Below are 22,517 nucleotides of genomic sequence, written 5' to 3'. Positions count from 1 at the left end.
CCCGGAGCCATTTCCGCCCGTGAATTGTGCGGGGCCGCCTCCGGACTCCATCTCCCAGCATGCGTTGCTTCCCGCGCCTGGGTGGACCCGGGAGGGCTGAGTTCCCGTAGCGTGGGCATCTGCCTGCTGCAGCATCCTCCGTGTGCGGAAATGGTTGTTTTGGTTACGGGTGCTAACGGTCCCCGACCTGTGATTTCTCGTTAAGAGGCTGCAACCCGAGCTGCTGTCTGGAGACACTTTCAGCTCCTCTAAAGTGGCGGCGGTGGCGGCTTCTCCAGCCTTCGACGTGGAGTAATTGAAGCTTTCCAGGCAGCTCACGACTCCCCCCTTCCTTTTTTGCCTGGGACGAGGAATCTTCTGATGCTGCCAAATTCGGGTTTTATTCTTCACGCCGCACGTGTGGGCAGTGCCAGTCCCGGACCCTTTTTATCCCAGGTGATGTTGCCTGTCTTTGGTTTCGCCTTTCCTTATCCCTTTCCCTTTAAAAACGAGGGAAGCCGATCCAGTCAGAGTTCTTAGGTTTCCCTTCCACACACCTTTTTTCTAATCGTTCAGTTTAGAAAAACTGGTATCTACAATACCGTACGTAATCTATTATATCGTGTAGTATTAAAACGAGGGAGTTGCTGAAGTTTTTGTGAAAGGGTAAGGAGTTCGAGGAATTTGTCTTTTACCCTCTTGTTTTCATTTTGCTATCTGCAAGTCTATAAAAAAGTTTTATCTCACTATTTCTCTTTTTTAAAAAAGCTTAACTGATGCCTCATTGCCTGTAGAATAAATTTCGAACATACTGAAACATTCAAGGTCCTCCACAGTCTTGATTATATATAAGGGCCAACCCGTCTGTGTGTTTGTGTTTGGGGGGTAAGAGGAGTCACTACTCCGATTCACATGGGCGTGGCCCAGGCTGACTACTACTATGTCCCTCTGTTGTTTTACACTTTCATCACTTCTATACCAACCTTAATACCTGAATGATTTTCCCTTTTTATTACTCCTCTCCAAATCCTTCAAGATTCTAAGTCCTACCTCTGTATAACCTTCCCCTGACCAACTCAGAAGAAACTTCTCTATCTTCAACATGTGATGCTTTTATTAGTAGTATTCCTGGGTACTCGCGATTTAGGGCTTTATTGTTTATCTCATACATTTCTTTATTTACTCCAAGTAAGAGTCCTGCCCCCAGGAACTGGGTTTTTTATTCATCAAAAGTATGGGTTCAAAAAAAAAAAAAAAACATTGTAAAGCAACTATACGCCAATAAAAATTAATTTAAAAAAAAAGTATGGGTTTGGAATAGGATTTAATGAGTTTGATTTAATATGTTTGATTTGAGCAGTAACTTACCAATCTGCCCTAGATTTGGGGTCCTCCAGTTTGCCTAATATTTACTTAGGGAACCCTTAGTATCTCTTTGATATACTTTATGCTTTCCATAGAGAATGTTTGAGTATGTTTAAATCAATATTTTTTAACCTACAGAAAATTGAAATAGAATTGGAGAAGAAAAGTGACCCATAATAATTAAAAATGTCTCAAAAAGTTGCCAAGCCATCAAAAACACTGAACATCTCTAGCTCTCTGGAATCTGAAGATATTAGTTTAGAAACAACAGTTCCTACAGATGATATTTCCTCATCAGAAGAGAGAGACGGTAAAATCAAAATCACCAAGCAGCTAATTGAACGGAAAGAACTACTTCATAATATTCAGTTACTGAAAATAGAGCTATCACAGAAAAATATGATGATCGACAATTTGAAGGTTGAGTATCTTACAAAGGTAAGATCATGTGTAAATTTGTTATCTATGTTCTTTATTGCCTTGAAACTGCAGATATATAAGAATTAAGTTTATGTATATGTAATCTGAACTTGAAATGATAAATTTAAAATATCAAGAAAATAATTATATTTTCTTGCATAGTTTAAAAAAGCTGTTTTTAAAAAGAGAAAGGGGGCTTCCCTGGAGGCGCAGGGGTTAAGAATCCGCCTGCCCATGCAGGGGACACGGGTTCAAGCCCTGGTCCGGGAAGATCCCACATGCTGCGGAGCAGCTAAGCCTGTGCGCCACAACTACTGAGCCTGTGCTCTAGAGCCCGCGAGCCACAACTACTGAAGGCCGTGTGCCACAACTATTGAACCCGTGTGCCACAACTACTGAAGCCCACGTGCCACAACTACTGAACCCACGTGCCTAGAGCCCGCACTCCACAACAAGGGAAGCCACCACAATGAGAAGCCCGTGTACCGCAACGAAGAGTAGCCCCTGCTCACCGCAACTAGAGAAAAACCGCGCACAGCAACAAAGACCCAACGCAAAAATAAAATAAATAAATTTATAAAATAAATAAATAAAATAAAAGGAGAAGGGAAGTGAATAATAGTTCTGTGTACCAAATAAAAAGTCTTGAAAGAAGGGGTGACTTAAAGGTGGCAGGGGTGAATTGCTTCTGTAGGCTCAGTTTTTAAAATGTATTATGTGTGAGGTATATTTTCTCCAGTGTTTTTTTTCTGGGCAAGTTTTTTCTGCTTCATTGAGAATTAGCCCTGATGTGACTAGTTGGATAGGGAGAACCAAGATCATTATTACATTACTGAATCTGTTTAGTCCTCTACCGTGGAGATTTGGTTTCTTTATAACTTGCTCTTTGATAGTTACTGTGTTATAGTACCAAGTGTAACAAATTCGCTTACCATTCTCTTTAACAAGTGGTATCTGCCAAATAACAAGCGATGCCGTAGTCCTTGTTTTTCTGCCTTGTGTGTTTATTTACAGTTACAGAGTGTTTTATGTAAGGCCTGGTAAAGTTGTCGCTAGTTATAAAAAATTTACAGTGATTTCAGAAAGACAGGATAAACATTGTAACTCTTACTACTTCTGTCTTCTGAGAAAGTCTTTTCTTTCCAGTAGGAAACCCTCCATCTTTGCTCTTGATCCCACCTCTTCCTATCTCCTCCCCTCCCCATTTTGTTTCAGTTATATCTACCTTCTCTCTTGTTAAGTCAGTCTTGGTTAGTTCTTGCCTATGTATAAGTATCATGCTGCTAGAAAAATTTCTTGACCACACCTCTCTTGGAAAATGAAATGTCCTAAATCCCAAGGTCTTGATGTTGTAAAGAAATCATTTAGGTACATTTAAAAATATATGTTAATAGCTAACATTTATTGAGTGCTTATTCTGTGCCAGACCCTGTTCTGTGAGCTTTTTCATGTATTATCTCATTTAAGCCATACAGCTCTTTGAGGTGTAGGAGCTTTTAGGGGCATCTTCTCTGACCCATCATATTAAATGAATCAATAGGATAAGTTAGACTGATATTTAGTAAGCACGCAATAAGTATTAGTCATTGTTGCTGTTATTAACTAAAATAATATTCTCATTTTTTTCACTCTGCTTATTTTCTGTGCCTTACATCTATGCTCACAGGACTACCTGCCTTGTTTGTTGGGTATTTGTCTCACTTAATAAAGTGTAAGGATCCTGAGGACAGGGACTTCTTTGTAGTCCCTGTTGTATCTCCAGCACTTAGAACTGTCCCTGGCACCTAGTAAGTGCTCAGCTGTTTCTTAAATGAGTGACTTAACCCCATTTTGCTATTGAAAAAAACAGAACCATAACTGGTTAATAGCATACCAAGGCCATTCAGATGGAAGTGATGGAGCCAGGTGGGATTAACACCAAGAAGTCTAATGCCTATGCTCCATCCAAGTAAACCTCCTAAGACTTCCTTTTACGTTCTCTATGCAGTCAACTACCTAGACTAGGTCACTTGGTATTTTATCAGTGTATCCTGTGGTTTCCCATTCTTTTCCCTTAGTCATATTGTTTTTACTCCTCAAATGGACTCCCACGGTGCTACTGGCTCATGTATTTCTATCCTTAAGATCTCCTTCAATGGAAGTCATTGAAGAAGCCTGAGGTAATCTCCCATTTGTTAATCTACCCACTCAGTCAACAAATATTCTATTAAGTGCCAACTGTATACCACATCCAAAATTACATTTTGTTTGGCCACTTTTTAGATTATTTGTTTTCAACTAACATCGTGCTTGGTTATAAATGGCTTCTCTCCTTTTTAAAGTGTAACGTTTACATTATTGGCATGGTGGTTTATTCATGAGAGGCTTTCCAGTATAACAGATCAGAGCTGCAGTTCTAGACACACACAGTTTGAGTTTGAATCCCAGCCCTTATAGTTACCTTGAGCAAATTCCTTAAGTTTTTTATTCCCTGATTTTCTGTAAAATAAGAATAATCATAGTTTTTACTTCATGGAGTTGTTGGAGGATTAAATTAATCAAGGCACATAAGCTCTTAGATGCCTGGTGTATAATAAATAATAGTAGTGGTTATATTTATTTAGCACTGTATATTATTATTATTATTATTATTATTGTATCCCATGGTGCTTAGTATAGTTTTTTATTGTTGTGGTTTTCTGGTTGGGCTGAAAATGTAGCAGATTAAGTTAGTCATATTCCTGAGTTTATGACACACAGTCATCATTGATCCTTGCAAGATCACTTCTTATTTTGTACATTTATTCTTTTTATTCCCATAATTCATTTCTCTTCCTCCCTTTCTCTATGTTTATTTTTTCCTTTTAACATTTATTCTTTAAAAAAAATTTATTGAGGTAAAGTCAATTTACAGTATTATATAAGTTTCAAGTGTACAACATAGTGATTCACACTTTTTAAAGGTTATACTCCCTTTATGGTTATTATAAACATTTATCTTGAACATGAGTATTTTTCTTATTTTTTTCCTTCACATAAATCTGAATTGCATGTTTTGTTTTAGATTTTATTCCTTTTATAGTTTTTCCTTTCAACTCAGTGCGGTTTTTAAGATCCTTCATGTTGCCACGTGCAAGTCTAGTCCTTTGCTTCCAGCAGCTATACAGTTCAGGTGTGTGTCTACCCATGCGTCCACCCATTCCCGCAGCGATAGGTGCCCAGGGTGCCTCTAGCTCCTTGCCACCACATGCAGCGTGGCCTTCTTTAGACATTCCTCTTCTGGACCTGGTGTGAACATTTCTTTGACATATATACTAAGAAGTGGAATTTCTGGCTCACAGGGTATATGTCTACTTAATTTAAGTGTACTTGCAAATTGCTCTCCACAGTAGCTGCCTGCTCTACATTCCCGTGTTTTGTCTATGAGCACTAGGGTTGTCCTGCTTAAAGACCCCTTGGGGTAATGTATCTGCTGTCAAATATGGGAGGAAGTATTATATGGTAGAAGAATTAGTCTTCCTTAATTCGTCAAGTCCAAGGCACCTGGATTGGAAGACGGACCCCTATGTGTATTGCTAGGGTTAAACACTGCCAAGTTAAACTGTTATGTGCTGTAGTTTGTAAGATGCATTCCAGCTTCAGAGATGAAAAATGTGGAAAAGTGTGAGTCTGGGATTGACGAAGGAACAGTATTTTTAGCCACTCATTCATTCTCCAAAGCTTACCAGTACATTGAACATCAGGGATACGAAGATGAAAATGTCACATTCTAGCATTACAAAAATAAATTTCCCTCGCTAGACTATAGCTCCATGAGAATGGTTGGAGTGGGAAGCTGGGAAGTGTAAGTGTTTAACTGGACAGATTGTTGTCTCTAATAAAAACCAGAGTTACCTGAGAAAGAGGGGAAGACTTGATGTTGGGAGACAACAGTTTTTTCCACTCAGCAAGGTCTTAGTTCGGAAATATGTGAATCTATATAATATAACTTCTCTCCACGCCAGTATGGCAAGGGTACAATGCTTATGTTTATTATAGCTTATTACTGGTGGTACAGTTTATTACTAAGAATGTCTCGACCCATGTTGATTTGACAGAAGCAGGTTGGTCCCAGGAAACTTAAAAAGCATGGATTCCCGCTCCCCACTCAGCTGCTTGCCGACTGAGAGCGCTTGGAAGGCAAGCGGCTCAGGCCAAACTCCCTAATCTTAGAGGACTGTTAGCTTTGCACTTTTATCCCCACTTATTGCTGCGTAAATCGCTTTCCTTATTCCACCTCCTTATTCCTTTCCTCCTCATTCTTCTTGCTTGTCAGTTTTTAAATGCCAGAGTCTCTCTTTGTTTATCTCTCATTGGAGATCTGTGGGTTCTTTATTGCTTGGAAATGGAGGAGTGAATCTCCCCAGCTTGACTGTCTCTGAGTTGAGGGACTTAATCTAAAAGTCAGTTAAAATTGTAAAAGTTGTAACCCTGAAAAAAGCGGAAGTTTCTCCTTGTGGTAACAGTTTTCTTGATTTGCAAAATAGTAATTATGAGGAATGTGGTTATCTTTTGTTGATTTAAGACGTTTATTGAGACATGTTGCCAGGAATATAGCAGTAAATATGACAGAGTCCCTTTTTTCTGGAGATCACATTCAAGTGAGAGACATGATCAAACAACAATTAAACAAGGTATCTTCAAGATCATGTGACGTGGCATTGCTCAGCAGTGGGAGTTTTCTGCTTTGGATAGGGAGTCAGCAGACTTTCTCTGTAAAGGCCTGGGCCAGACAGTAAATATTTTATGCTTTGCAGGCCACGTATGGTCTATCACATATTCTTCCTTCTTTATTTTTTTTTTTCTTTTAACAACTTTATAAATGTAAAACCTATTCTTAGCTCGTGGGCTAATCAGGAACAGGACATGGGCTGGATTTGGCCCATCACCATGGTATATTAACCCTTGCTTTAGATTACGTATCAGAGAAGCCGCTTGCAGACTTTAGGAGGCTGGAGTGACACGTCCTGATTTTTATTTTCAAAATGTCAGTGAAGTAATAGACTAAGAGCAGATAAGGTAGAAGAGGAAGACAGTATTAGGCTGTTGCCTTACGTAAGACTCCTAACTTTTTGGCTTCATCTCCTGGAGCCGTTTACTGAGAAATAGAAGGCTGGGCGAAAACTGATATAGGAGATAAAGTTTAAGTTCTGTTTTGAATATGTTAAACTTTAAATGCCCGCCCATTAGACTCCTAAATGGAATTGTCGCTCTGACTTTAGAGGGCAGTCCATGACCAGGGAGTGAGTGGGTGGGGGTGTGTGTGTGTGTGTGTGCACGTGCACACACACGTAATATACATCGGCATGTAGGTGCCACTTAAAGCTATGGGATTTGATGGCATTACCTGGGGAGAGTAGAGGACCCCAAACCAAGTCAAGGAGTAGTCAAACATTAGAAATGGGTTAAAGGAAGAAAATCCAGCAAGGGAACCTGAGAACCTTAAGAGGGTCCAGTGAATTAAGGAGGAAAACCAGGAGGAGTATCACGTATGGTGAAAGAGGATGGAGTGGTCAGCTCTGCCAAATCATGCTGTCAAGTAAGATAAATAGGCAGAAATAACCATGGGACTGGGCATGATGGATGGGATTCATAACTTTGACAAGAATTGTTACTGGAATAGTGTGGGACAAAAAACGTATGGAAGTTTTGCTCCGATGGTGAGCAGAGAAAATGGTACTGTAGCAGAGGAAGTGGTGGGATCAAGGGAGTGTGGTTTGTTGGGTTTTTTAATGGGAGGCAAAAACATGTTTGTTTAATGACAGGAATAGTTCAGTAGAGAAGGAGAATTTGATGATGCGAGAGGAATTCACTTGACTATATTAAGGACTGACTGTTAAATTAATCTGCATATTTTAAAAGGTGAACAAGAATTGCCTGGGTTGAAAGGGAAAGAGTAAAGAATTTTTAAATAGTCTAAGAGTGAACTCAGGTGCATGGAGGCTTAAGAGGGAGCACAGCATATTGGGGGAATGGCAAGCACTTACTTTTGCTGGAACAGAGTTTTCTTTTAAGCTAGTGACGAGAGACATGGTAGGTAAAGGCCAGATCAAGAAGGACTCGTATAGTATGCCGTGAAGTTTGGAATTTATTCTGAAGACAGTGAAGATCCTCTGAAGCATTTAAAAGTGGGGAAATAAATTTTTGATAGCCTTTTTAAAAGATAAGATAAAGGAAGATAGTTTTGGAGATTGGCAAAACTGAAGGCAGGGAAACCAGTTAGGAAACCATTATAATAATCCAGGTGAGAGATGACAGGGGTCTAACTGAAGACTTGTCAATGGGTATTAAAGAGGATGGTATAGTTTTGACAGCTTTTTATGGAATGAACTCAACAATAAAAACAATGATGTCAGATCAGAATAAGCAATGGAGGAGATATATCAAATATGCCTGACTCAGATTTTTTTGCTTTGGAGACCAGGGAGATGCAAGGAATATAAGATAGGTGAGGTTGTTGACTAGGTGCATTTTGGACATTTATAGCATCACCCATGTAGTCAATTGAAGATGTATAGTAGGCAGAGATTACAGATGGATCTGAGGTATATACGCAGGGTCTGGCCAGGAAATAATTACCTGGGCGAGGCACCAGCATAAAAATTCCATTTGGCAAAGGGTTTTTCACTTAGATTAGGTTAACAGGAAAAAATGATCTTAATGACAGCCTGGCAAAAGAACATTTATAAGGCAGCAGATTCAAAGCATAGTTTAACAACCATTTGTATGAACAAACAGAAGGTTTCATTAAACGATAAATTTGCAAACTGACCGTATAATTTACCTTTTCCTCTATTTTAAGATTGAAGAATTGGAAGAGAAGCTTAATGATGCACTTCACCAGAAGCAGCTACTATCATTGAGATTAGACAACCAATTGACTTTTCAACAAAAGGATGCCAGGTAAAAGTTTTAAAAAGCAGCAATACCTATCTAGCAGTTAGTTATGTCATTACCTATTCATGCATGTGATGGTAAGCTAAAATAGAGAAGTCTTAAATCAAAGACGGTAATAATTTTTACATCCAGACTGACAAAAAAACTACTTGATACGTACACAAAATACAAAAAGCCAGAATTCAACATTTATTCAACAAATATTGCCAGTGTAAGTGAACCATAAATGACAATGGAAGCTCTCTAAACTCACCACCACTTAACTCGCTGTCTGGATTAACCTTTCTTCATTTGCTCTGTAGAACATACTGATATATTCTTATGGCCCATTGAATTCTCCTGGGTTAATGTACCTTTTGTTTGCCTACATACTTTCTCCAGCTCAGTTGTGTGATTATCCAGAGTCTGTTGTGTTTACTCTCAAATATGCCTATGCCAATCATACTTATTATACTTATATAATCATACTTACACTTAATTAAAATTATATTTAAAAATGAGTACAAAAAACATATGTCATTTCTTTGCAAACTATAATGAATTCTTTGGAAAGATTCAATTAAAGTGAGTGACTAAAAAATCATCAAATTAAGTGTAAGCAAGAGGTGTTTAGAGATTAGGGGCAAAAATCAAATCCATAAAAAGTATCCTCAGATTTCCCAAGTGTCTTTTAAAAAGGTCTCCTGCCATTGTAAAGAAATCAAACTTGGAAATCATGAAAAATGATTTACAGAAAAACAAAGCATATCTCCATATTACAAAAAATCTGGGCCCTATGTAAAAAATGTTGCTGATGAATGTTTATTTCTATATTTTAATTAGCTGTAAATGTGTAAAGTAGGTATATTTTCCCTTTATAAGATCTCACTTTTTTTTTTTTTAATTTTATTATTATTTTTTTATTTTTGGCTGTGTTGGGTCTTCGTTTCTGTGCTAGGGCTTTTCTCTAGTTGCAGCAAGCTGGGGCTATTCTTCATCGTGGTGTGCGGGTCTCTCACTATCGTGGCCTCTTTTGTTGTGGAGCACAGGCTCCAGACGCGCCGGCTCAGTAGTTGTGGCTCACGGGCCCAGCTGCTCTGCGGCATGTGGGATTTTCTCAGACCAGGGCTCGAACCCGTGTCCCCTGCATTGGCAGGCAGATTCTCAACCACTGCACCACCAGGGAAGCCCCTATAAGATCTTACTCTTTAACTGATATTTAAAAAAATTAGCTGACCAATTATCAGCTACTATCACATTAGATCAGTGGTTCTCAAATTTTAGCATGCATCAGAACCACCTGCAGGGCTTGTGAAAAAAGATTGTTGGGTCCCACCCTCAGATTCTGATTTGAGTTGGGCCCTGAGAATTTGCATTTCTACCAAGTTCCCAGATGATGCTAATGCTGCTACTGGTTTGGGGATAACACTTTGAAAACCATTGCATTGGATAATAGGACTTCTACTCTCATTCTTTAGGCATTGATCAAATTAAATGAAGTGGAGAGGGCGGTAGGAGACTATTGCAGTAATTCTCTTGATAGCTGACAGTGGTAAAAAGTGGTTGGATTCTGAATATATTTTGAAGGTAGAGTTGATGGGATGTCCTCATGGATTAGATGTGGGGTTTAGGAGAGAAAGAGGAATCAAGGATTGTACCAACATTTTTGGCCTGAAAAATGAAGGGATGAAATTGCTGTCAACTAAAGATGGTTGGGGGGGGGTGTGATGAACTGGGAGACTGGGATTGACATACACACACTAATATGTGTAAAATAGATAACTAATAAGAACCTGCTGTATAAAAAATAAATAAATAAAATAAAATTAAAAATTAAAAAAAAAAAAGTAAAGATGGTGAAACCATAGCGGAATAGGTTTGTGAGAGAAGAGCAGGAATTCAGTTTGGAACATGTTAAGTTAGAGTTGTCATATTAGAAATCCACGTGGAGGTGTATGAGGAGTCTGATCTAGAGAGATAAATCTGGAGTCATTAGGAAATAGGTGGTATTTAAGTCACGAGACTGGATGAATTCCCCAAGGGAGTGAACACAGACAGAGGAGAGGACTGAGTACTCCAACACTAAGACAAACTAGATAATAAGACCGAGAAAGTGCCACCAAGAAAATAGGAGAAAAATGAAAAGGAAAAAAATATGGTGTCTGGGAAGCCAGATGGAGAAAGTGTATAAGGAGGGAGGGATCAGATGTCTCAAGTGCTATTGATAGGGATGGAAAGAACTGAGAACTGATCATTAGCAATCTGAATGTTACCACACCTGACTGGCTTGGGTTTAAGAGGAAAGGCATTGAAGAGAGTGCATACAGAAAACTTTTGAGAAACAAAAGGGGCAGTGAAACGGGGTCAAAAATTGTGAGGGCTTGTTTGTTCATTTATTTTAAGACAGGACGAATAACAGCATGTTTGTATGTTGATGGGAGTGACACAGTAGGAGAGGGAAAAAATCAGATGGTCTCTTCCTGCTCAGAATTTTGGGGTCGGCAACTAACAATGTGTACTACATGTATTCCTTGAGAAAGGTGATAGATTATGTGTGGATTACTGTTTTCGTTACCACATTGGTTGAATGAATACATTGTGGTGTTTCAGTGTTGCCATCTTAAAGAGGTATACCTTGAAGTACCTGGATAAAGACAAATGAAAATTACTTTAATGAGTAGGGTCCAAAGCAGATATATAAGATTTACACCTTAAGGAGAAGACATGTATAATTTTATAATTTGAATTTTAAACGTTATTAAGAACATTCATTTTCTATTTAATAATTTATGTGGCTACACATTCAGTAATTAGTATAGCATTGTCATTTCGTGTTTAACTGGTTAAGTCAGCATTTAGCTGGAGCCAAAAATACTATTAAGCTTCTCATTTCTTAATTCTATGTTACTATAAAAAAGGAACTTTGAGAAAATTAGATCTCAGTGATTTTTTTAAGCTTGCTATACATTCTCTCCTAATGTAGAAAATATCAAGAACTAATGAAACAAGAAATGGAAACTATTTTATTGAGACAGAAACAACTAGAAGAGACAAACCGTCAGCTGAGAGAGAAAGCTGGAGATATTCGTCGAAACCTGCGTGACTTTGAGTTGACAGAAGACCAATATATGAAACTAAAAGGTCTTCCGGAAGATCAGCTTTCAATTCCTGAATATGTGTCTGTAAGTGTCTTGTATCATTAAAAAAAAAAAAAAAAAAAGCATGTATTTCCAGACTAAAATTTGCCATTTCTATAGTAGCCATAACTTTTGAAGTACCTAATTGATAAATTATTTTATGGCTCTGTGGCTCTGATCTGAAGGTAGTGAGTGAATGGTGTTCAGATCACCAAATTTTAAAGGGTCTTGGCCATTGACCTCCAAAGTCAAGCAATAAATAGGGCTCTAAAGTTAATGGCTGGATAATCCATAGAAATGAATTATTTTATCATAAACTGTGGCAGTTTATAATGTTCTCAAATGAAAAATTATAGAGATAACAGATCAGTGGTTGCCAGGGGTTAGGGACATTAGAGTAGAGGGGAGTGGTGTGATCATAAAGGGACAGCATGAGGGAGATCGTTACAGATCTAGGTCAGGATCTCAACTGCAGTGTTGGTTACACAAGTCTGTACAAAGGATTGATCTATGGCAGTGTTCTCAAATCTTTCTGATATCAGCATCCATTTACACTCTAAAAATTATTGAGGACCCCAAAGAGATTTTGCTTATATAGACTATATCTGTTAATGTTTACCATATTCGAAATTAAAACTGAGAAATTTTTACAACACAGGAATACACAAGTACACACTTCATTAGCCTTAAGGGCGATGATATCATCACACATCATGTAGCCACCGGCAGACACTTAATGGGCATAAGATTAAAACAGGCAAAAAATCTTAGTATCACTAGGAAGATAGTTTTGGTCACATGGATTTCCTGAAAGGGTCTCAGAGTGGCAGGGTGGGACCAGGGCTCCCAGGACCACGCATCTCATACAAACTGCAAGTTTGTGATATACAGAGGTCATTTCACCCTAAGAGGCTTGTATTTTTTTCATCTGTAAAAAGGTTAATAATAATAACAGTGCCTTTTATTCAATAGCTTGTCATAATCTATGATGAAAAAGAATCTGAAAAAGAATATGTATATATATTTATATGTATAACTGAATCACCTTGCTGTATAGTGGAAACTAACACAACATTGTAAATCCACTGTGCTTCAATTAAAAAAGAATAATAATAACAGCAACTTTCTATTGAGGTAATTGTGAAGATTAACTGTGAATTTGTATGTAAAGTGCTTAACACAGTGCTTAGAACATCGTAAACACATAATAAATATTATCAATTCTTTTTGCTCTAGTGGTTGCTATTCTTGGTTCTCATTTAGATACGGCTTCCAGATTAATGATTTCCTACAAAATGGAGTACTGTTTTTTGTCCAGCTTTTTATTTAACGTAGCTTGAACATAATTCTTCTGCCCAAAGTACTGTCCAAAACCAATTAAATATCTCAAGTGCTGTCATTGAGGCTTTATCCATTGTAGATGGAAAGTATCCCATTAGTGGCAGGCGTACATATTTTTGTTCTCTGATCTGTTAATGTTCCTTGTCTTATCTTTTGTTTTCAGACAGTACCGTCCTAACTGGTTAATTATACACGGGTTCATTGTGTCAAGTACTAGCCTTAGGACTTGCCTCTTCCCAAATATGGTACTCCTGCAATACAGCAATACATTAAGGAGTTTCAGATTGTATGCCTATACAATAAATAGTCCCTAATTGCCCTCTCCTAATTTGCTGATAGCTTAGTTTTGTAGGAGCTTGTTAGTTGGAACACTTTACTAAGTTAGGGCAGGCAAATTCCCCTGAGAGAATTACGAGTGGGAAGAGAGGTCTGAACTGAATGGAACAGTGACATGAAAATACCTCCTGATTCATCCTGATTATCCCTTCCACAGCGGTGGTAGTAAGTAGACTTCACCAAGAACCTAGGGTGTAGGCTTTTCCTATACTTAGGCATGGGAGATAGAGCAGTGCACAAACCAGACAAAAATTCCTGTCCTCACAGAGCTTACATTCCAATGAAGCAACACACACAATAAATTAAAATATGTAGAACGTTTGTCATAAATGCTGTGGAGAAAAGAGTAGGAATGAAGAGTGAGGATGCTATTTTAAATCAGCGTAGGGGAGGGACTTCCCTGGCAGTCCAGGGGTTAGGACTCCGTGCTCTCATTGCCAAGGGACTGGGTTCGATCCCTGGTCGGGGAACTAAGATCCCACAGGTGGCGCGGCCCCCCAAAAAAAATCTGGTTAGGGAAGTCGGAGGGTTTTACTGATAGGGTGATGTCTGGTCAGAGACCTGAAGGGAGTGAAAGCATGAGCCGTACATTTATATGTGAGAAGAGCTTTTCTGTCAGAGGAAACAGCAAGAGCAAAACTCTCGAACACTTGATGTGCTGAGGAAATAACAAGCGGATAGTGTGGAGTGAGCAATAGTGGGAGGTAAGGAGTAAGGAGAAAACGGAGTACGGATAGAAGAGAGGAAAGAGAGACTGTGTCACAGGCGGGGAGTTATAGATAATCTGGCCTTGAAGGGACTTAAATGAACATTAAGACTTAATGAAGTTATTAGTGGTCAGGGACAATTAAAGACCGTCTCGTATCAGTTTTGTACAAACAAAACTTTAGTGTACAGGCATATAATCTGAAACTCCTTAACACTTTCCTTTATTATCTTAATACTTTTCCTTGTATTACTGATGATTGAGAGTGCTATTAATTAGCCAATTTTAATTGTAGTTTGGGTTTCGAGACTGCTTATTAATTTGATTTTTTTTTTTTTTAAAGATTCGGTTCCATGAACTAGTGAATCCATTAAGAAAGGAAATCTCTGAACTACAAGTGAAAAAGAAAGACCTGGCAGAAGAATTAAGTGAAAACAAGGGTCAACTGAAACAACTGACCGAGGTTTGTATAATTTTGATCCCTGGTGTGAAGAGACTTCAAGAGGTCCTTAAGATCTGTGATAGGGAATATGAAAGTCAGTGAAAGGAAAATGGAACTCGGGGGTGCTGACTGCTGTGATTCTTCATAAGTAGTGGGAAGGAGGTGAGACTGGAAATAGCCATCTTATTTTGGCAGGGTACGTCCATGATATTGACCGTAATCCCCGGCTGAGTGTTTTGTTGTTGTAACTCATTTCATTCTCAGTTCTTCATTACAGATCCGCCTTGTTGGTGATAAGAAAGGGAGCCCCTGTGCATTTATCAGTCATTTTGCCGCTTCATCAAATACAGTTAGCTCTCCTAATACCTGTTCAGAGCACATGCACTAATATTAGCATGCACGCCAGTGATGCCTGGTGCTGTGCTAGGTGCTGGCAGCAGTGAGTACAAGAGAGACAGTGTCTGCCCTTCCAGAGTTCAGGTTCTAGTAGGTTGGAGTTATACCTTAGATGATATCTGGACACTCATTCTTTGTGTGACCTTGAACAAGTCATTCAATGTTTCCTGCTCTGTCAAATGAAGAAAATAATACTATTTGTCCATTTACTTCATTGAATTGCCCACATTTCTGTTTCAAAGTAAAAATGTGATTTTTAGCAAGGCTGCCTATAAATAACTATTTTGTGTCCTATTTCAAGGGCAACTTTTACCAAAGATCTGTTGTCCATAAATAAACAATTATGATTTAATTTATATTTTGATGCTCTGATTTGCTGCACTGTTAGTGCTGGACGGAATCTACTTCGGTCATTAATATAGAGCCAGTATTACAGGCAAATGAAGACTCCGCTTCTTTCTGCTCACAGGAGCATTGAAGTCATCAGGAGCGATGCCAGAGAGGCCGATGTGCTGATGTGAACCCTACCACAGGGGTCTAGTATGGTGGTTTTTTCCTGCTGCTAGCCTGCCACATTGTGCAGGTAAACTGTTTTGCACATTTAGAAAAATAGCCCTTAACTTTTAAAAAATTTGCATCTAAAGTCAAAATAATAAAGGACAAAGAAGACCTCAGTTTGGCTACTAACTAATTTTGCAGCCTTGGGCAAATCATTTAATCTCCATTGTCTCTGTAGAATGCCCAGGATGGTGATGGTGGTGGCAGCAGCGGTGGCGGTGTGGCACAGGGTTCATTAAGGACAGGACAGATAAGTTTTCAGGCTTAGTTCTGCAGCACCTTATGGTATGTCAGCATTCCTCAAGGACTTCCTTTTTTTTTTTTTTTTTTTTATTTATTTATTTTTGGCTGTGTTGGGTCTCCGTTTCTGTGCGAGGGCTTTCTCTAGTTGCGGCAAGCGGGGGCCACTCTTCATCGCGGTGCGTGGGCCCCTCACTATCACGGCCTCTCTTGTTGCGGAGCACAGGCTCCAGACGCGCAGGCTCAGTAATTGTGGCTCACGGGCCCAGTTGCTCCGCGGCATGTGGAATCTTCCCAGACCAGGGCTCAAACCCGTGTCCCCTGCATCGGCAGGCAGATTCTCAACCACTGCGCCACCAGGGAAGCCCAAGGACTTCTTATTTTTTAGAGGGAGGACTGGAGGAGCTTTCTATCCTTGTTTCTATCAAACCACCTCTATTTTAGTCACTTTTGACATTTGGGGATTCTAAGAGTACTTTCTCCTGAACAAAGGATTCTTTGGACCAAAAAAAAAAAAAGGCTTGGATCTCTAAAATTATCGTTAGTATGTGACATATTTTTACTGTGTGGTAAAGCAAGTCTTTCTACTCTCAAGGGTCAGTAATGGCATTGTATCCCAGATTTTAGTTTGTTTCAACCTTACTAACACCTTTAGTATAGAAAGCATAGAAAATTAACACTGGTTTCACTCATAGAGTTCCTGAGTGTTTTTAGTGCATGAATACCTCTTGAACACAGAAGCAGTTTTGTTTGTGAACTTGTGTTAGGGTTCTCCAGAGAAACAAAGCCAACAGGATATGTAAATATATATGGAGAGACGTATATTTTAGGGAATTGGCTCTTGTGATTGTGGAAGCTTGGCAAATCCAAAATCTAATGGGGTAGGCTGGCAGGCTTGGAGATTCAAGGGAGGGTTGCAGTTTGAATCCAAAGGCAGTCTGCTGACAGAATTCCTTCTTGCTCAGGAGAGGTCAGTCTTAGTTCTAGTGAGGCCTCAGCTGATTGGATGAGGCCCACCACATTATGGAAGGTAAACTGCTTTACTCAGAGTCTACTGATTTAAATGTTAATCTCATCTAAAAAATGCCTTCACAGAAGCATGTAAAATAATGTTTGACTGAATATTTGGGTACCATAGTCTAGCCAAGTTGACATAAAAAATTAGCCATCACAGAACCTTTCCATGTGCAAGTTTGCTTCTTAAAGGTTTACCACCTCTCAGCTGAAAATATAATCTTCTGTCTTAAACCTTTTCCTGAACTTAATAATAATATAAAGAGAGAACTGAATCACATTCAGGAAAAAAAGAAAATTAAGTAATGCCTTATCTCCATAATAAAAGGTCTTAGAAACTCAGAGAATATGATTTAGACATAATAGAATTACTTTTGTATTAAAGCCACCCTTCAAGTCAGATTCTTCTGCTCTGTCAAGGGCCTAGTACAGGTCAACTTGCCCAACACTCAGAAAATATAGACTGAAATTTTTTAAATGAAAAGTCACCAGCAAGGACCTTTTTATAAGGATATAGTGAATAAATGTTAATATCTAATATTAAAAGAAATTCTGTTTAACAATATATTGTGGGGGGTTATTTTTTGGTTTTTGTTAAATTATTTACTGTTCTGGTATCTGGGGAATTCAGAGATACTAGTTTGAGTTTCATCTCTGCAACTCGACGATGGTGTGATGATCTTGGATAAAAAACTTAGTCTTTACTATCCCTCCCTGCAGTCCCCATCTGTAAAATAGGGATGAGAATATGTAACATCTGCCTCACTCACATGGCCATTATTATGAGAATAAAATTTATTCAATAAATAATTCACTGTACGTTGATTATGTGGCAAGCATTGTTCTAGGTGCGTGGGATACCTCAGTGAACAAAACAGAGGTCTCTGGCCTCATGGAATTTATGTTTTAAAAGGAGTGCAGGGGGCTTCCCTGGTGGCACAGTGGTTGAGAATCTGCCTGCCAATGCAGGGACCACGGGTTCGAGCCCTGGTCTGGGAAGATCCCACATGCCACGGAGCAACTAAGCCCGTGTGCCACAACTACTGAGCCTGCGCTCTAGAGCCTGTGAGCCACAACTACTGAGCCTGCGTGCCACAACTACTGAAGCCCGCATGCCTAGAGCCCGTGCTCCACAACAAGAAGAAGCCACCACAATGATAAGCCCATGCACCGCAATGAAGAGTAGCCCCCGCTCGCCACAACTAGAGAAAGCCCGCGCGCAACAAACACCCAACACAAATAAATAAAATAAATAAATTTATATAAAAAAATAAAAGAAGTGCAGGGAGGGACTTCCCTGGTGGTCCAGTGGCTAAGACTCCATACTCGCAATGCATGGGGCCCAGGTTTGATCCCTGGTCAGGGAACTAGATCCCACATGCTGCAAATAAAAGATCCCACATGCTGCAACAAAGAGCCCACGTGCTGCAACTAAAGATCCTGCATGCCACAACTAAGACCCGATGCAGCAAAATAAATAAATATTTAAAAAATAATAAAATTAAAAAAAAAAGAGTGCAGGGAAACAAACAGTAAACATTATATTGGAAAGGAAGCACAAAATAAAATCTCGAGTTTGCAGATAGCAAAGTTTTTCTGAGTGGTAGAGTACTACACTAGTAAGGCAAATTGGAGGAAGATCTCAGAAGATAAGTAGACTGATTATAACCTGTGTGTTTTCTTTTATGTAACCTCTCAGTTTATGATCCCCAAATCAGCATATTCAAAATTGGTCACCAGCCCTAGAGACTATATCTTTTTTCTGTTTTATTATGAAAGTTTTTGAGCATAGGTAACTAGAAAAAAATTTTACAATGAACACCAGTATACCCATCACCTAATTTCTGCCGTTAGCATATCACTATGCTTATCTTAATCACATACCTATCCATCTGTCCATCCACCAGTCATATTTAATTTATGAGAAATTGCCAGACTGCTTTCTTTTTAACGTATCAGTAGTTCCTTTTTTTGTTGGGTAATATTTAATTATATGGATATATTCATTCTCCAGTTGATGGGCATGTCAGTTATTTCCACTTTGGAGACATTATAAATGAAGCTGCTACAAACAGTTGAACATTGGCTCTTGTGTGGACATACATTTTTGTTTTTCTTGTGTAAAATTTAATAGTCGGATTTTTCACTTCTAGATATCCATTTGGTTATTATAGTTTTTATTTCTCTGCTATTTGTGTATTCATTATAAGCACATGTTCCTTTACACCACTGAGAATAGTTAAAATCTCTGCTTTAAAATCCTTGTCTGCTAATTCCAAAATCTGAGTCACCTCAGAGTTTGTCTGTGTTGATTGTCTTTTCTTTTAAGGATGGGTCACATTTTCCTGTTTCTTCAAAGGCTGAGTAACTTTAAATTGATAATGTAAATCACCAAGTAAATTTAGATCTTAACATTGCAACTGTTATGTTGTGGAGACTGCATTTTGACGTGCTGATGCTTTTGTTTTAGCAGGAATTTAACTGGTTTATACTCAGATACTCTGTCTCTTGGGCAGCAGCTCAAATTTCAGTTAGGTTGTTTTGGCCTTAGTAGGACTGCTTGGGTCTGTCCTACACATGTGTTGTTCAGAGGTCAGCCAGAGATCTGGCAGAGATCATCCACAGAACTCAAGAGTGCCCCTTTTCTGGCTGTCTCTAGAATTCCCTCCTCACTTTAGAGCAGCTGAGTTGCCCCAAACTCTTGTTTTCTGGTTCTTCAAGCTAGAAAGGTGAAGGATATTCTGTTGTACCTTTATCATCCAACTTGGCACATAGTAGGCCTGCCTTCCAGCTAAAAGGCATTTAAAAAAGAGAGAGACCAGGAAATTCACCCAATGCTGTTCCCTTCTTCCTCTCGTAGAAGACATCCGTCCAGAATCTGCCTGATTTTGGTCACTTTCCTGTGCCTTCAGGTGGTTGTTTTATATTTTGTCCAGAATTTGAAGTTGTATCTGCAGTAGGATTGGTCAGATGGGAACTTGGAACCATCACCAGAAGTGGAATCACCTTACAATTTTGTTTTAAACACGAGTGAAGGAAGAGAAAATCCAGTTTGTGCATGTAAAATATTTAGCTTTGAAATCCTCTATTTTCTCTAAAAAGAATCTTAGCTTCATTGGAGAATCTTTTTTCTCAACATGTTTAACTTTGTACTGATAGGGGTGATGACTCGTTAGGCATTATGAAGAAAAATATTAAAGGCAAAATAAAATACATCACTAGACCTTGAACAAAATGTACAGTTTTGAACATTGTAATTTTGATTGTTTGCACTACTAACCTATTAATAATTATTGAATTCCTGATATAGCCATAAAGTTCAGAGTTTGGAAAGTAAGATCTGGTATTTGGGCATCTGAGTTTACTATCTGAGGACATATAAAGATTAGTATGTGTCAAATGAACACCAACAGCTGGGGAAAATGTGATTGAAGTTCATAGAATCACAAAATCATAAAATCACATAAGGTGAGGATTGACTTGCAAGGGGATAAACTCAGGACAAATACAAGATGGTACTACTATTTTATAGAACAAGTAGTAAATTAATAGGAAACTTAAAAGAGGAGGTAAGAGCCGACAAATATAAATGCCTCAAAAATGACAGGATCGTGGCAGTTCCATGTGGGTTACTAAGAGAAACTAAGATATTTGTTAGTTATGTCTCTGAGTTTGAAAACTGGGAGTTAGGAAAACAAACTTTCCACTTTACTAAGACTGTTGGATTGAGTTTTGTCTTTTCCAAAAATGAACTTAATGTTTTTCTTTTTACCACATGGTGGCAGCATATATCCATTTATTTTTGTAACCGGTTTTGGGCTACTCAAAACATCTTGTCATTTTTGACCTAGAGGCCAAAGTGTTACATTGTTACCTTATTTTCATTTATATTCCTTATTTCATATCCATTGCTTTAAACCAATCAAATACTATGTTTTTCTAATAAAATTTAGTAGATCTATAACTGGGAGATAGAATTTTTAAAAATTGAAACTTTTCTGGCAAAACATGTAGTCTTCAGATCAAAGGTGTCTCAGTTATTACACTGATTTCATAATTACACCTAACAAAAGCATTCAGAGATGTTAAAGCCCCACAAGCACACAGTTAATTGTGCCTTTATTCATATAAGCTGCTAGTTCGTGGCAGATATGAAGTGAAAAACTGATTTGTTTGTATCTATTACATGAAATGTAATAAAATGTGATTTTTGACCTTTAAAAAAGAAGTTGCTCTTCCTGAAGTGCCAATTTTAGTAGATTTCTGGAATTTTCTTTCATTATTTTTTTCCACATCTTTAGTTATTTGGAAATAATATCTGGATACTAACACTGGAAAATAGGGCTCATCTTTTACTTCAAGTTGAGAGTTTTTTTATAAGCATCAGTAACATAGTCTAATTATAGCATATTTTGAGCTGTATTTCATACATGAGCTTGTGTATGGTACTTAGTGTTTTCATAAGTGCTATACGTTTATTTCCTATTTATGAAATCTCTTTGTAACCGGTCAGAATTTTGGTCCAGTACATGTAGCTAAGCTATGTGCAGCTGTTGTGCTATTGTAGTTATTTCAGCACGCTTCTTTCATTTCAAAAGAAAGAAATGTTAACAATATTATATAGGGCATTGATGAGTCTGTACTTAAAGCCATTAAGTTTCATGAGGAAATGGTGAAATATTTTTCTCTTATGAGAACTTTGGTAACTAGGAAGCAAGAAGAGTGTTTTGTTTAAGAGAACTTCCTTGTTTAGGAAACATAGTTACATTTATTGAGAAAAATTCCACAAAATTACCTTGAGGCTCATCTTAAGTATTCATACATGAATAATCCTGTTAATTTTATTTGAATGAAAATGAAGTATTTCATTAATGATACATACTTGTTAGTCGGGTTTTTTTATTTCAGGGCATTATTAACTATTTGTTTTCTGAAGTTTCTTTTTTATCCTGCCCAACTGATGAATTTAAAATTCCTTTATAAGATACATGTTATGATGATACTCATCAGTTGTAATTATTTTCGGGTATCTGACAAATTCATTAGTAAACAATAATAGTTTTGCCTCTCTATATTAGATTTAAGTTGAATAAGCACTGCTTAAAGCTTAGATTCCTGGATACTTTCATAGGTTCTGGTTTTGGTTTAAGATGGAACTAAGAATCTCAATTTTAATAAACAACCTAGGATTCTAATGTGGCAGGTTCATGGACCATGAACACGAATCTCTTTTGTTGTTGTTGTTTATTTATTGAGGTACAAAAACACTTTATATTCTTAATTAAATTTCATATTTTTAATTTTATGTATTATTATTGCCATTACTTGGCAATAAAAAATAATTAATATTTTTTAATGTATTTATAACATCCACGAATATAATTAGAATAACACTAGCTGTAGTATTACTACTTGGAGTTTCTAAAACCCATTTCTTACGTATACATCTAAAACCTGTTGCTTCTTTATAAACTTGTTGTATTTTTACAAATTATGTAAATGACTTAAAGATAAAAGTTCATGAGGAGGGAAGAGTTCATGGGAAAGCTATAACGAAGGCAATTTAAAATAGGATGTTATCAGGGAGAAGCCTCCTTTAGCTGATTGTTTTATACATGGCTGTAAGAGGAAAAAAATTTTTAAAGAGTAATATGGCCTTTTTTTTCCCCCATCTGCCACTGTGTTTATA

The 22,517-nt window shown here is 37.9% G+C and overlaps 1 protein-coding gene across 6 annotated transcripts in view; it reads left to right on the top strand.

The window, feature by feature from the left end:
- PIBF1 (progesterone immunomodulatory binding factor 1) overlaps nt 1-22,517 on the top strand; it is a 203,216-nt gene that overhangs the window by 259 nt on the left and 180,440 nt on the right. Inside the window, exons 2-6 of one of the 6 annotated variants that reach the window (XM_082434821.1) lie at nt 206-435; nt 1,483-1,782; nt 8,585-8,685; nt 11,642-11,840; nt 14,522-14,641. In XM_082434821.1, the coding sequence (XP_082290947.1) occupies nt 1,531-1,782; nt 8,585-8,685; nt 11,642-11,840; nt 14,522-14,641 (672 nt within the window). In that variant the 5' untranslated portion in view covers nt 206-435; nt 1,483-1,530. Of the gene's footprint in view, nt 436-1,482; nt 1,783-8,584; nt 8,686-11,641; nt 11,841-14,521; nt 14,642-22,517 lie in introns of all 6 variants that reach the window. The other 5 variants (XM_082434820.1, XM_082434819.1, XM_082434824.1 and 2 more) reach the window with 5 other exon arrangements.

Source organism: Balaenoptera physalus (assembly GCF_965194825.1).
Source record: "Balaenoptera physalus genome assembly, chromosome: 18".
In the NCBI taxonomy this organism is placed as follows: domain Eukaryota; kingdom Metazoa; phylum Chordata; class Mammalia; order Artiodactyla; family Balaenopteridae; genus Balaenoptera; species Balaenoptera physalus.
The sequence above is the reverse complement of the archived record's forward strand: the minus strand, read 5'-3'. Positions and strand labels throughout refer to the sequence as shown.